The sequence below is a fragment of the Aquarana catesbeiana genome, linkage group LG01 (assembly GCF_042186555.1).
Source record: "Aquarana catesbeiana isolate 2022-GZ linkage group LG01, ASM4218655v1, whole genome shotgun sequence".
NCBI classification, from domain to species: Eukaryota; Metazoa; Chordata; class Amphibia; order Anura; family Ranidae; genus Aquarana; species Aquarana catesbeiana.
In genome coordinates, this window is record NC_133324.1 from 624954828 (window position 1) to 624971789 (window position 16962).

General features: G+C 42.7%; 1 protein-coding gene across 3 annotated transcripts in view; it reads left to right on the forward strand.

The window, feature by feature from the left end:
* The window catches only part of GC (GC vitamin D binding protein), a 232957-nt gene that overhangs the window by 102466 nt on the left and 113529 nt on the right, over window positions 1-16962 (forward strand). For 2 of the 3 annotated variants that reach the window (XM_073600580.1, XM_073600589.1), the window contains exon 2: window positions 5944-6013. In XM_073600580.1, the coding sequence (XP_073456681.1) occupies window positions 5944-6013 (70 nt within the window). Of the gene's footprint in view, window positions 1-5943; window positions 6014-6121; window positions 6141-16962 lie in introns of those variants that run through there. The other variant, XM_073600598.1, reaches the window with a different exon arrangement.

Consider the following 16962-nt stretch of genomic DNA (forward strand, 5'->3'; position numbering starts at 1 on the left):
ACAGGGATCTGACTGGTTTTTTTTTTCGTTCAACCCTCTTGTTGAACAAAGAAAAAACTTGACGTGTATACCTTGCTTCCATTTCCATGCAAAAGAGTTTGGACCTGTTCAGGTCTGAGCAGTTTCTCCGTGCTTCAGTTGTGTTCCCATGGGTGATCAGCCTCTATGACATAGAAGGATGTTGGTGTGATATTCAAAAAGATATCACAGTTTACAGTATATGCTGTAAGTTGGGGAACAATTAGATCCAAAAACAAAGTGGACTTATGGAATTTTTATGATATTCTCAATAGTATTGTTCCTTATTCCTAGTGGTACATTATCCCTGAAGAGGATAAATAAATATAACAAATTAGAAACGGGTTGATTTCCCAGCACATGGGCTAACTGTGAATCAGAAAGTGTATGGTTTTACAGTAGAAACCAGTTCTGGGTATACCAGTTTATTCTATAAGCATATGAAGTACAAGTACTGTTAAACAATTTTTGTAATCATGGATTTTATTGATGGATATTTTTAAGGATTGTAATAAAAGCTATTCTTTTATGTAAAAAAGTTCCCATTAAAGGAATATGTGTTATGTAGCATTGAAGGGAGAAACAACAACCTAAAAAATTCTTTATTTTGCTGATGTCTGTTGCTGTTCATTTTCTCTTCTTTCCTCATCATTCTATGCACCTCTTCTTTAGATACCATCACTCTTCTTTAGATCGCACTTTATGCTAAAGGCAATTTCAGAAAATTGTAATCACGTTCAACCAGCTTTGACTTGTAAAAATAGCCAATCTGTCACCAATGGTTGCCTTGATCCCTCTGATCATTTTTATAAATGGAAGCTCGTAGAAAGTTGTTGAAATTGCCCAAGATTTGTTTTGACTGTGGTCAGCATTGTTCTTTCATGATCTGTTAAAGTGGACCTTCACCCTAAAGGGGAAGTTCTGTGAAAGTTCTGCTTTATTCCATACTCCCCCCTCCTCTTTTTCTTTTGGAACTTTTTTTTTCGGGGGGTAGCGGGTAAATAGTTTTGACAGGCAGCCACCTTCACTTCTGGTCAATCACCTAGGCGATTGACCAGAAGTTTTCCCTCCCTCCCTGCCAGGAACTTTCCGGGACATGTCATGAGTCCCAGAAGGTCTTCAGGACCATTCACACAGCACAGTACAGCTGGCGCATGCCCATGGGGAGCAGGGCTGGACTGGGACAAAAATTTGGCCCTGGACTTCATCCAGACCGGCCCACTTTAATTTTGCAAACAAGCACAAAAACAGTATATAAACTATACGCAATTGTGCAAAAAAAACATAAGTAGCACAACATAAGGGGTCCTCACTAACCTCTTTTATTATTTTGCGTATTCTCCTCTGTATTTTTCTCATCCTTCTCACATCACTGCGTGAAATTGAGGGGCGAGCCGCGCAGCCATTACTTTAACAGGCTGTCACTGAAACCGGCCCACTGAGCCATCGGCCCACCGGGAAACTCCCTGTAGTCCCGATGGCCAGTACATGCCTGATGGGGAGCCAGCCGTGAAGCCACAAGGAGTCACAGCCAGCTTCCCACAGTTAATATGCTGGAGCCAAGGACCCAAAGACCGGCAAAGAACCAACCCAGGAGAGGACAGTGCTGGATCCCTGGACAGGTAAGTGTCCTTTTATTGAAAGTCAGCAGCTACAGTATTTGTAGCTGATGATTGTTTTGTGTTTTTTTTTCAAACAGGGTGAAGAACCTCTTTAGTTTTAGACAATTCATGTATATTTTTAGCAATATTTTGCAAGTTACATGCAGACTGCTGATCATTATAAAACACTTCAATATGGCTCAACATGTATTCAGAAATCTTGCTGAGGTATACTGTATTTCTGCAAATAGTAAAGTGCTACATGTTTTTTGTTTTTTTTTTTTATGTTGACTTCCTAAATGTTATCAGTCATGCTTTTTAGCTGAAGCGATGTGTACTTTGCAAACCAAACAAAAGTGAAAATAAGCTACTACACACTGGGGTTTATTTATTAAAACAGAAGAGTGAAAAATCTGGTGCAGCTGTGCATTGTAGCCAATCAGCTTCTAACTTCAGCTTGTTCAATTAAGCTTTGACAACAAAACCTGGAAGCTGATTGGATTCTATGCAGAGCGGCACCAGATTTTCCACGCTCCAGTTTTAGTAAATCAAACCCTCTGACTTTTTATTTTGGGCCTGTTTTGGTCAACTGACTTGTGTCAGTCAGTTGGCTACCTGTAGTACCACAATAATAAGATCAGATGTAATAGCCACACATATATTTTTCAATCTGTGTTTCATGAAGCATAGTAAGGATTTTTAGGAATGGCCTCTACTGGGAACTCTCCACTAGCTGTAAGTCATTTTGTGCTGCTGAAAGGGTGGTGGGTAGAGCAAGTGAAGGGGGGAAAAAAAGGCAAAGGGGGCCTAATTCAAACTCTATATAGTAGGCTGTGCCCCTTACTATTTCCCTTCATCAAACTGAATTACTTTACATTGGTTTGCTGCTTTTTTTTGAACCACCAATATGTTACATTTTAAAGTGATTGTAAAGTCTTGTTTTAAAAAAATAACACTATACTTACCTCCTCTGTGCAGTTGGATTTGCACAGAGCAGCCTGGATCCTCCTCTTCTCGGGTGTCTCTTTTCTGCTCCTGGCCCCTCTCTCCTGTCGATTGCCCCCCACAGTAGGCAGCTTGCTATGGGGGAAACTGAGCCCAGCCACAGCTCCCTGTGTCCATTCAGACATGGAGCTGCCATTCGGCCCTGCCCCCTCTTTCCACTTACTGGCTAACTGACTTTAATTGACAGCAACTGGAGCCAATGGCGCCGCTGCTGTATCTCAGCCTATCAGGAGAGAGAGTCCTGGACAGCTGAGGGTGTCGTGGACCTCGCTGGACAGAGATGGGGGTCAGGTAAGTGTTAGGAGGTGTTGGGGAAGCTGCTACACACAGAAGGCTTTTTATCTTAATGCATATATTGCATTAAGATGAAAAAAAAAACCTTCTGCCTTTACAACTCCTTTAAGTACATGGAGTTCAAAGAATTGAACAGTCATAAAGATGACTCAGTGGGGTTGATTTACTAAAACTGGAAAGTGAAAAATCTGGCGCAACTGTGCATGGTAGCTAATCAGCTTCTAACTTCAGCTTGTTCAATTAAAGTAAAACTATAGGCAAAAACTTTTTTTTCATTTTGGATAGAGTGAGGGTGAGTTGCAACACCTGTCAATTTTTTTTCCCACCATTAGTGTACCATTGTGGAGATTTCCCTTCACTTCCTGTTCCACAGCCAACAGAAAGTGAGAGAAAATCCCTGCAAATTAAGGGAATTCCTTGGGGACCCCCAGCACATCAGAACTAATGTCCTCATTGGAAGATTTCCCCTCTATTACTTTTCTGGGGACAACCCAAAATTTGGGATTTTCTTTTACTTTCACTTTCAATGATAATGGTAAACAGGACAAATAGAGAGAGTGAATCCCCTTAATGAGAGCACAGACAGCAAAAAAAAAAAAAAACTGACAAGCTTTCTAATCCCTCTCCACTCTATCCAAAACTAAAAAAAAGTTTTGCCTTTAGTTATACATTTAACCACTTAAGGACCGGAAGGATTTGCCCCCTTAATGATCAGGCCATTTTTTGCGAAACGGCACTGTGTCGCTTTAACTGACAATTGTGCGGTCGTGCAATGCTGTACCCAAACAAAATTGACATTCTTTTTTTCCCACAAATAGAGCTTTCTTTTGGCAAAAAGAACCCCGCTATAAGCGAATATTGATTGGTTTGTGCAAAAGTTATAGATTCTCCAAAATAGGGGATAGATTTATGGAATTTCTTGGGGTTTTTTACTAATAATGGTGGTGAGCTGCATTTTTTAATGAACTGCGATGGACAGATCGGACACGTTTGACACTTTTTTGGGACCATTGACATTTATACAGTGATCAGTGTTATAAAAATGCACTAATTACTGTGTAAATGTCACTGGCAGGGAAGGGGTTAACACTAGGAGGTGATCTAGGGGTCAATTGTGTTCCCTCATGTGTGTTTCTAACTAGAGGGGGATGGAACTGACTGGAGGAGGAGACCGATCGCTGTTCCTAATTACTAGGAACAGCAGATCTGTCTCTCCTCCCCTGTCAAAACGGGATTTGTGTGTTTACATACACAGATCCCCACTCTGGCTCTCATGATCATGGGTGGCCGGCGGACAATTAGCGGCCGCTGGCCACACGCATCAGGGGCCCCTGCGCGTGCCTGCTGTGGCTCTTAAAAGAGCCGACGTACCAGTACGCCAACCTGCCTCTGTATAATGACGGCAGCTGGTCGGCAAGTGGTTAAGCTTTCACAAAATGAAAACTGGAAACTGATTGGTTTCTATGCACAGCTGCACCAGATTTTTCACTCTCCAGTTTTAGTAAATCAACCCCAGCGTCACCAAAAAATGTGAAACATGGTTCCTACTGATGATAAATTGTCAGCAAGTTCAACTTGTTATTCCTGTATTAATTTTTTCAATAAAGACTGCTATAACAGTATAATGCATTGTAAAAACTGCTGTATTTGCTATATAGTTGACAAGGTATAATCAGACATCCCAACCTGCAAAAACTCTGCTCTGCGCGCGCCCTCCCACCAATTTAATACAACTAGAGGATGATCAAATGAAATGGAATCAGTATACAGAGGTTTACGTCTTCTGAAAGATATTAAAGGAACACTCTAACCACCATGACCACTACAGTGATTTGAAGTGGTGGTAGGAGTCAGTATGTGCAGTGTTTCTGCTTAAAACAGGTAGGGGGGCTGAGAGAGAGAGAGAGAAGTGGGGCTGAGAGAGAGGAGGGGGTGCTGAGAGAGAGGGGTTCTGAGAGAGGGGAGTGCTGAGAGATAGGAGGGCTGAGAGAGGGGGTGCTGAGAGATAGGAGGGCTGAGAGAGGGGGTGCTGAGAGATAGGAGGGCTGAGGGGGGGGGGGTGCTGAGAAAGGGAAGGGCTGAGAGAGGGGGTGCTGAGAAAGAGAGAGGGGAGTGAGGGGGGGAGATGAGAGAGATCCTTAGCCCTGTCCCTATCTGCAGTCCCTCCTCTGTCCCATTGTACCCGAGTCTATCTGCAGCCTGCAGGCCTGTGTGTGTATGATGATGATGATGGTACAGTACCTTCCATTCCATGCCAGTCTGTCTTCTTGTGAACATCCACTTTGATCCTTTCAGCCATTCAGCTGCTCCTGGCCATTCTCTGTGCCCCAAGTCAGCCTGTCCTCGCTCCAGGCTTCACATGACGCTAGAGAGAGGAAGAAGTTGGAGCAATCCACTGCTTCTCGCCTCTTTGGGGGTGGGGTCCAGGAGGAGAAGGCGGTGCTGGTGGAGCTCTTCTTCCGAGTCCCAGGCTCTCTCAAGCTTGCCTGCCTATCTGCCCTTGGCTCACTGATTACTGCCGTGTGTGGCGATGGATGCCTGGCTGACGGCCACCTGCACCCCAAGAGCGATGCGGTGCTGATTGCTGCCATAGTGCCACCAGCCCAGCCCCGCGCCTATTTGCCCCTGCTAGATTGCCATCACACTGGGGACAGTACACCAGTGCTCCTTTAAGTTTTTCACCCGGCCCCAGGGCGGTAACCCCACCTGCCTCCTCTCACGCTATGCTACTGGTCACATAGCCGCCAGGTAGGGGAGGGGTAGAGGGCGAGGCACAGCCACTGACAAGCTCCAGGTGCCTCTCTCCTCTCAATGCCTGGAGAGTAGGTAAGCCTATGGCCCTGGATCAGCCCTGCAGCCGGGATATTGCCCGCCACTTGTGGGAGTCGCAGCTGATATGTGGGAGACTTCCGCACTTCGCGGGAGACTTGGGATGTCTGTATAATAATTATGTTATCAACCAATTCTTAACATCTAACATGTACAGTTTCTAAATGTTTTTTTTTTTGTTTTTTGTTTTTTTCAGGAAAACCATATGAAAAAAATATAGTATGCCAGCAATTTAAATATTTAGGAAAAGAAAACTTTGCTGCCCTGTAAGTTGAAATTAAAAAGTGCATCCATTTCCACATGATCAACTCTAGAACTATGAAATGCTGAATATGAATGTTTGATTAATGGTATTGATAAAAAAGAGATGCCCTGCAAATAAATTCCGTCTTGGTGAGCACATTCATCAATGTACATTGTCCAGGTTTAATTAAATATGTCAGTGGCATTGTGAAAGCTGTATTAGATGACTACTTATGAAAGTAATTACACGTTGTAACATTTTCTTGTGGTGAAAAAAAGATGATTTAACACATTAATGGAAATGTAATAAGCATTGAGTGATGTTTAATTATATTTTGGAAAATGCTAGGTTTAGTTAAGACATACCATAAATTTAGCACAACGGTTGATTTGTGGGTTTTTCAATTATTTTAAATGAAATGTTTGCAGCCAATTTAAAGTTGATCCAATGTACTAGTGCTTTGTTTTGGTAAGTTAGCGCATTACCAGTACACACACTGCTTTATATTATTTATTTATATTTACTGTGCTTATTTCACTTACTATGATAATCAATTTTGGTAAGCATTAGCAATATCATCTATATGTTTTTTACTAGAAAAATAATTTTGTAGTAGGTACATGCCACATAACGCTGTTTGTTAATTATTAATGTGAGCTTGTGTTTGCCCATGCTGAGTGATCCCTCCTATGAGCTAAGACAGCCTGTGCTTGCACATTCATACATACAGTGCCTCATGCATAAACCACATCTGCTGTCTGCCAGTCCTAGAGTTATAATTTTTTTCGTACATGGAAAACAGAGCAGGATGGGGGTGGGGGTGTTGTGGCATGGATAATCAAGTCTTTCCCAACCTATACTGAGGAACCGTTATGATTTTCAGGTCTCACGAAACTCCTAATAAAATCAAATCTACCTCTCTGGTAAGTTAGTACAATCAGTAAGTGGTAGTTAAAAAAAGGGAAAAAAAGAATGTGACCTACTTAGCACATATGATTATATTATTTTTAATAATAAGCATAAAAATAATTAACTGATCACGGTCAGAAAAAAAAATGGTAAGAACGGTGTAACAAACTCACCCGGGATAGAGGCTTTTGTAGGGGATTGAATGTGAGCCTCTTGCCTACAGATTATGGGCCTTGGCATTTGGGGTACCCTTGAGGTGTTGTTACTTTGGCTTCGGGTCCTTGTCCCCCAGGACACACAGACTCTGGGGACCCTGTATTTGCCATAGTAGCAATAGTGACTGAGTCATACTGTTGGGACTCATACTGTGAGAAGATGCTAATGTCATCAACTCCACTCACCTTTCTGATGTCAGCTATAATGTGTTTAATGTAAATGAGTTTAGTCTGGCTTACCACAGGTTCTAAGGGTATTCAATTTATTGTTGTTTGTTCTAATTAACCATGTGTTGATGTTTATGGTAATGTGTGTTGAATAGTCAATGAGCTAGGAGACGTAGTATTGTTAGAGGAGGTTCCAACGGCATATAGTCTTGTAATTTTGATTCTAAATAAAAACAGTTCATGTTAGCATCTAAGCAAGTGTCGCCTTGTTTTGTGCTTGGAAGCATTTGGAATATCTGATATCTGTATCCAGACTACAAGGAAGTGCTATACTGACGGAAGCACTCAAGTGGAGTGAGGGACGTTCCGTGACAAACGGTAGTCCCCCTATTACATTAATGATCAGTGGAAAATGGTCATTCATATAGCACTTCATTACACTGATGGTCTGTGGTAGAGGTGTCTCCTAAATTGGTGGCCAGTAGGAGTTGACCCTCACCTTGTAAAACAACCCATTCAGTTTACCATAGAAAAGAAAGGTAAAATAATTGTGTAACCATATAAAAATATTATAAATACCTTTTTTTCTATGATCACATAATCTCTGTTCTCAGTTGTATGAGGAGCATAGAGAGCTGGGGGAGGAGAAACAGCAACACACTGAACGTCCCAGTGAATGGCTGTACGGGGGGTGCTTATCAGTACAATTCTGATCATTGGAGGAGAGCAGGCTGAGTTCCCAGCACAACTAAAAAAATTGACCACGCTGTGCTCTCATGCCCAGTATGGTCAGTTTGTGAGTGGGTGCCATGGTTGTGGTAGTAACACACAGTCCAGCTGCAATGGAAAGAACTTGTATTGTAGTCAGAGTATAATAGTTTACAACAAGCCTGGTGGGTAGGCCACCCAACTGGGAACACTCATGGATGAACAGCAGATTGTAGCAGAGCAGATTTCAGCCGAACTGACAACATCTGTTTTGAGGGGTGGAATATCCATTTTCCCTACTCATGTGGAACCTTTCCCTGTCATTATTACTGTCCCTAACGGATGGGTGACCTATCCCTACACTACCCACATGCTAAATATGAGCAAAACACAGGAGCCAGGTTCTTAATTTGACTCTGCCTGATCCAAGATGGCCACCAGAGTCACATGGGCTGTCAGCATCCAACTGGATCGCTGCCCCAGTGACCCAGGAAATCATAGAGGAACCACGTTCCACTTGACTTTCTCTCCTTCTGCACTGCTGCTGCGGTCGAGCTCCACCTGCAAGGGAGCAAAAATACTGCAGATGATGGTGTACTGCTAGCAAATTGGCTGCAAGTACTTGGGACACCTATTGCTATACCTTCATTCCTCTCAGTGCAGGTTTTTGAGAGGACTGGAGGTATAGTAGGGTTGGAGATCCCAGATGGGGAGCAAGGAGAAGTCCCCTTTTGCTTTGATGTGGGTCTTTCAAGTGCTGTTGCCAACGGACTGCATGACAGGTCGTTGTATGTCTGGTCAATCAGGTGGTGCCCAAGCGGCTGCTATTCTGGCCACTCTTGATCCGCTTCAGACATAGGTTGCAAACAGCAACGGTGTGATCTGCTGCATATGTGTCAAAAAAGGTCCACACTAAGGAACTTTTAAAAGTCAGCGGGGAGTAAGCAGCGCCCTGCACCTGCGTCGCTCTGCGGTGTGATGCAATAGGGTGGCTGCCCTTAAGCTGCCCCCTAGAGGACATCCTGCCTCATTGGAGTTGTGACTCCTCCTCCTCCTCTCTTCTCTCAGGCACCCAAGTACAGTCAGTGACCTCATCATCCCCTGCCTCCTCGTCACTGGAGCAAACTTGGCAGTATGCTGCAGCTGGGGGAGCATGACCGCCAGTTACTTGTCCTTCTTGGGCACCCCCTCTCTCTAGGCGCACGTTACTCCCTTCCTCAACCTGGGAACCAACATCGGAGCCTTCAAATCGCTGTGTATCCTCCAGCAGCATGTACCCGACACTGTGGTCGAATAATTCGGGGACTCCTCCGTGCATGGTGGTGGGGCTACAGAAGGAATGACTGTGGACAAGGAGCCGATGGAATAGGCCGCTTTGACAGCTGCATTGGAAGGCAAATTACTCTGAACCTGGGTGACAGAGGATGAGGAGGATGAGGACGGCTTTGTTATCCACTCCACCAACTCTTCTGCATGTTCTAGCTCAATAACATTGCCAGCAGCAGAAAAAAAGGACAAGCATGCCCCACGGCCACCTGCAGAGGATGCACCATGTACACGACCAGCACTGTTGACTGTAGACACAGAGGCTGCTTGCCCTCTTTTAGTAGCCTGTGAGCATCTGCCTCTCCTTGGTGGACTTCCTGACATGATGTTTATTTTGTTTTGCAACACCACACTACACTGTATTGTGTACTATGTACACCACCAGAAGTGTAGTAGAAACTGTACACACTTTATTAGATACAGTGTACACCGCCTATACTGTATTAGCAACTGTACTATGGCTGCACTGTATTTTGTACTGTGTACACCACCAGAAGTGTAGTAGAAACTGTACACACTGTATTAGATACTGTGTACCGCCTGCATGGTATTAGCAACTGTACTATGGCTGCACTTTATTTTGTACTGTGTACACCACCAGAAGTGTAGTATAATCTGTACACAGTGTATTAGATAATGTGTACACCACCTGCACTGTATTAGCAGCTGTACCATGGCTGCACTTTATTGTGTACTGTGTACATAACCAGAAGTGTAGTAGAAGCTGTACACACTGTATTGGATACTGTGCACACCGCCTGCACTGTATTAGAAACTTTACTACGGCTGCACTGTATTTTGTACTGTGTACACCACCATAAGTGTAGTAGAAACTGTACACACTGTGTTAGATACTCTTTACACCACCTGCACTGTATTAGCAGCTGTACTACAGCTGCACTGTATTGTGTACTGTGTACACCACCAGAAGTGTAGTAGAAACTGTACACACTGTATTAGATACTGTGTACACCACCAGAAAAGTATTAGCAACTGTACTATGGCTGCACTGTATTGTGTACTGTGTACACCACCAGAAGTGTAGTAGAAACTGTACACACTGTATTAGATAATGTGTATACCGCCTGCACTGTATTACTAACTGTACTACAGCTGCACTGTATTTTGTACTGTGTACACCACCAGAAGTGCAGTAGAAACTGGACACACTGTATTGGATACCGTGTACACCGCCTGCACTGTATTTGCAGCTGTACTATGGCTGCACTGTATTGTGTACACCACCAGAAGTGTAGTAGAAACTGTACACACTGTATTGGATACTGTGTACACCGCCTGCACTGTATTAGCAGCTGTACTATGGCTGCACTGTGTATTGTGTACTGTGTACACCACCAGAAGTGTAGTATAAACTATACACAGTGTATTAGATACTGTGTACACCACCTGCACTGTATTAGCAGCTGTACTACGGCTGCACTGTATTGTGTACTGTGTACACCACCAGAAGTGTAATAGAAGCTGTACAGACTGTATTAGATTCCGTGTACACCGCCTGCACTGTATTAACAACTGTACTACAGCTGCACTGTATTTTGTACTGTGTACACCACCAGAAGTGTAGTAGAAAATGTACACACTGTATTAGATACTGTGTACACCGCCTGCACTGTATTAGCAACTTTACTAAGGCTGCACTGTATTGTGTACTGTGTACACCACCAGAAGTGTAGTATAAACGCTACACACTGTATTAGATACTGTGTACACCACCTGCACTGTATTAGCAACTGAAGGGCCTGGTATGGATTTTGGGGGGACCCCTACGCAATTTTTTTTTACATTTTTGGTTTGGGGTTCCCCCAAAATTCATACCAGACCCAAAGGGCCTGGTAATGGACTGGGGGGACCTATGCCGTTTTTTTTTTTCAATGAGTTTTATCTATATTGCCGAGACCCGACAATTCATTATAGCCGAGATCAGTTTCAAATTACTTTTTTTCCTTTTAGAAATTTAATTTTGCTGTTCTAAACACGGGAAAACTGCACCACTTTACAAGCATACTATAGACAGCCCCCAGGCACGATATTTAATGGAATATTTCATTTTTATTGTTTCACTGTAAGCATTATTAAAATCACTGCTCCCGAAAAAATGGCCATTTTTAAAACTTTTTTTTGCATTGATACATGTCCCCTGGGGCAGGACCTGGGTCCCCAAACACTTTTTATGATAATTACTTGCATATAAGCCTTTAAAATGAGCACTTTTGATTTTTCAGTCCCATAGACTTTAATGGTGTTTATCCAAATTTTTTGTTCGCAAGTGCGAACTGAACCGAGGGGGTGTTTGGCTCATCCTTATACAATACACATTATCATAAATATCAACACAGAACTCCTTCACACAATAGCAGAGTTAATTAGCACAAACAACAATGGGTGAAAGACTCTAATGCCCCGTACACACGGTCGGATTTTCCGATGGAAAATGTCCGATCGGAGCGTGTTGTCGGAAATTCCGACCGTGTGTGGGCTCAATCGGACATTTTCCATTGGATTTTCCGACACACAAAGTTGGAGAGCAGGAGATAAAATTTTCCGACAACAAAATCCGTTGTCGGAAATTCCGATCGTGTGTACACAAATCCGATGGACAAAGTGCCACGCATGCTCAGAATAAATAAAGAGATGAAAGCTATTGGCCACTGCCCCGTTTATAGTCCCGACGTACGTGTTTTACGCCACCGCGTTTAGAACGATCGGATTTTCCGATAACTTTGTGTGACCGTGTGTATGCAAGACAAGTTTGAGCCAACATCCGTTGGAAAAAATCCTAGGATTTTGTTGTCGGAATGTCCGAACAAAGTCCGACCGTGTGTACGGGGCATTAGAAGCCACACTAGACTTATTTACTATTTCTAATATGGCATATACAGGGTTCCCAGAGTCTGTGTGTCTTGGGGGGACATGGACCTGAATCCAAAGTAATGCCACCTCAAGGGTCCCTAGGCATACACCTCTGAAAGAGCACCATTCCTCCAAAATACAGGGCCCATAATCAGTAGGCAAGAGACCAACATTCAGTACCCTCCAAAAGCCTCTATCCTGGGTGAGTCCACCAACCTATAAAAGGGATAAAATAGCTTTCCCAAGTCTAATCCAGCTGTCTAATGACAGAAAAGAGATTCACACACCTAAAGCTGCACATTACCACTCACATCTGAAACAAAACACTATTGAAATTTTACCCATCAACAGAGATGTAGCCACTTGCTGCTACTAGGCAGAGATATTTTGGAAGCTCACAAGGTGCACAGACATTGAAAAGTTCCTTAAAATGCTCCTTGTGCCAAAAAACCCAACCTCAGTTGGGTTATCGTGGGAAATGTATGTCTCGGCAAAACAAACAGACCCTGTCACATTGTTAGAAGACCACTATGTTAAAGAAGGGATGAGTTATATACAATATCTCACAAAAGTGAGCACACCCTCACATTTTTGTAAATATTTGATTATTTGCTGTCCCCTCAAAATAACTCAACACACAGCCAATAATGTCTAAACCGCTGGCAACAAAAGTGAGTACACCCCTAAGTGAAAATGTCCAAATTGGACCCAAAGTGTCAATATTTTGTGTGACCACTATTATCCAGCACTGCCTTAACCCTCTTGGGCATGGAATTCACCAGAGCTTCACAGGTTGCCACTAGAGTTCTCTTCCACTCCTCCATGATGACATCACGGAGCTGGTGGATGTTAGAGACCTTGCGCTCCTCCACCTTCCATTTGAGGATGCCCCACAGATGGTCTGGAGACATGGTTGGCCAGTCCATCACCTTTACCCTCAGCTTCTTTAGCAAGGCAGTGGTCGTCTTGGAGGTGTGTTTGGGGTCATTACCATGTTAAAATACTGCCCTTCGACCCAGTCTCCAAAGGGAGGGGATTATGCTCTGCTTCGGTATGTCACGGTACATGTTGGCATTCATGGTTCCCTCAGCCTGGGTTCACACATGTGCGGTGCGAATTGAAGCTCAGATCAAGTGAATAATTAATGGGCACGGCGCCAAAAATAACCGTGCACTCTACCAACCTGATGCTGCTCCTGAATTAGTAAATTACTAATAAACAATTATACAGACAGTATAGGGCACATCAAAAGTGCAATATAATTAATTGTGAACCTGTTAATTTTATCATATATTAAAGTGCTCCAGTACATAACCAATAAATATCCTGTGTTAACAATAAAGTGAATATAGTGCAACAAATCAAATGTCCTCAAAATAATTATGGAGAAAACACACACAATCTTCTTAGTAGATCCAATCACCACATAATAAAGTGCACATGCTTTCTTATTCGTGCTTCACCCGAAGTGGTATATCAAAGCGCTCAACAGACAGTAGTGGCCACAGAGTGACCCTCAGGCATGGAAAACTAAATATCATCAAAGGTAACTTTTCGGATATCCTGGCAGAAGGACTCCAATCACCAAGAATGTATTGTAAATAACTTTTATATCTGAGCCTCGGTGCATCAATGCATCAACCAAATCTGCAACGAGTGGCTCCCTATGAAAGCCACAAAAGCTTGGATAGTGTAAAAACGTCTTTATTCCAATTAAAACTAAGCATCCAAACACATGTGCAGGTACAGGACGAAAACCAGACTGAGCTACAGCTGAGGAGGAGAAGCAGAGACCGAGCGGTACCTTGTATTCTGTGGGTACTTTGAATAGCGTCTCGGCATGCGTTCCAGCTGATCCAGGAACGGAGGACTTGTAAGTGTGTATCGAGCCTCCCGTTCAAAATATATTTCACGCTGTGCGCGCGTCTTCAGGAAATGGGCTCAGCGCCATTTTACTGGAGCCTAAATAGTATTGCCTTTAATGTGATTGGTCAGAAAAACAAACAGCTGCCTAAGGGGAAAAAACGTTTCTGTAAAGAAACGTAGATAATTTGCAGAGGAAAAAAAGAAAGAAACCTCCGCTAACCTCCTTAGCTGCAACCTTACAAAGCATCATATTAGTTCATAAAAGTGAATGGTAATAAGTATAAACCAATAGAAAGGGCATATACATACAAGCATTTCCATATAACTGATGTTCGACATCGGTGGAAAATAAACTATATATATATATATATATATATATATATATATATATATATATATATATATATATTTGCCCCTGCATTTTTCCTGCTAAATCGCATAACATAAAACCAATATCCATATGCATTAAAAAGGCACTATGGAAATACAACCGGTTACCATGTCCCATATATATATATCACAATATACTACACATACACAGGCCATTGGTAGACCATATACATATATATATACGGTACATAAGAAATAATATTTAATAAATCCCCAAGAATATATACATAATTATATGAAACAAAAATATATATATTTATGTATACTAAATAAAAATACACACAAACATATAAGGTTGCAGCTAAGGAGGTTAGCGGAGGTTTCTTTCTTTTTTTCCTCTGCAAATTATCTGCAAATTATCTACGTTTCTCCCCTTAGGCAGCTGTTTGTTTTTCTGACCAATCACATTAAAGGCAATACTATTTAGGCTCCAGCAAAATGGCGCTGAGCCCATTTCCTGAAGACGCGCGCACAGCATGAAATGTATTGAAAGGGAGGCTTGATACACACTTACGAGTCCTCCGTTCCTGGATCAGCTGGAACGCATGTCGAGGCGCTATTCAAAGTACCCGCAGAATACAAGGTACCGCTCGGTCTCTGCTTCTCCTCCTCAGCTGTAGCTCAGTCTGGTTTTCGTCCTGTACCTGCACATGTGTTTGGATGCTTAGTTTTAATTGGAATAAAGACATTTTTACACTATTCAAGCTTTTGTGGCTTTCATGGGGAGCCACTCGTTGCAGATTTGGTTGATGCATTGATGCACCGAGGCTCAGATATAGAAATTATTTACAATACATTCTTGCTGACTGGTGATTGGAGTCCTTCTGCCAGGATATCTGGAAAGTTACCTTTGATGATATTTAGTTTTCCATGCCTGAGGGTCACTCTGTGGCCACTACTGTCTGGTGAGCGCTTTTATATACCACTTCGGGTGAAGCACGAATAAGAAAGCATGTGCAAATTATTATGTGGTGATTGGATCTACTAAGAAGATTGTGTGTGTTTTCTTCATAATTATTTTGAGGACATTTGATTTGTTGTACTATTTTCACTTTATTGTTAACACAGGATATTTATTGCTTATGCACTGGAGCACTTTAATATATGATAAAATGAACAGGTTCACAATTAATTATATTGCACTATTGATGCGCCCTATACTGTCTGACGAATTGAAGCTCAGGCTTCACTGGGAAGATAAAAATCAATTGTTCAGAGGTTCCTCTGCATTTTAGCTGTGGATCAGTGAGCAGGGAGGGGGAGGTGTAGTGAGGAGAAGGAGAAAATCCATGTTCAGAACGCAATGCATCTGCAAATCAGATGCCTTCCCATAGAAGATAATGGGCTTGTAATTCGCACCGCAATGCCTAGAAAATGCACACATTTTTTGTACAATGTGCAGTGCGAATGCAACGCACATATGTGAACCAGATGCATTCATATGAATGGATTTTAAAATGTCCTGCGGATTGGATGCGGTGAGCCGCATCTAATTCGCATAGGTGTGAATGGGGGCTTAATGAACTGTAGCTCCCCAGTGTCGGCAGCACTCATGCAGCCCCAGACCATGACACTCCCACCACCATGCTTGATTGTAGGCAAGACACACTTGTTTTTGTACTCCTCACCTGGTTGCTGCCACACACACTTGAAACCATCTGAACCAAATAAGTTTATCTTGGTCTCATCAGACCACAGGACATGGTTACAATAATCCATGTCCTTAGTCTGCTTGTCTTCTGCAAACTGTTTGCGGGCTTTCTTGTACATTATCTTTAGAAGAGGCTTCCTTCTGGGACAACAGCCATGCAGACCAATTTGATGCAGTGTGCGGTGTATGGTTTGAGCACTGACAGGCTGACTCCCACACCCCTTCAACCTCTGCAGCAATGCCTTCAGCACTCATATGTCTATTTCCCAAAGACAACCTCTGGATATGACGCTAAGCACCTGCACTCAACTTTGTTGGTCAACCATGACGAGGCCTGTTCTGAGTGGAACCTGTCCTGTTAAAGAGCTGTATGGTCTTGGCCATCATGCTACAGCTCGGGTTCAGGGTCTTGGCAATTTTCTTATAGCCTAGGCCAACTTTATGCAGAGCAACAATTCTTTTTTTCAGATCCTCAGAGAGTTCTTTGCCATGAGGTGCCATGTTGAACTTCCAGTGACCAGTATGAGAGAGTGGGAGCAATAAACACACCTGCTCCCCATTCACACCTGAGACCTTATAACACTAACGAGTCACATGACACCGGGGAGGGAAAATGGCTAATTGGGCCCAATTTGGACATTTTCACTTAGGGGTATACTCACTTTTATTGCCAGCAGTTTAGACATTAATGGCTGTGTGTTGAGTTATTTTGAAGGGACAGAAAATTTACACTGTTATACAAGCTGTACACTCACTACTTTACATTGTAGCAAAGTGTAATTTCTTCAGTGTTGTCACATGAAAAGATATAATAAAATATTTACAAAAATGTGAGGATGTATTCATTTTTGTGAGATACTGTACATA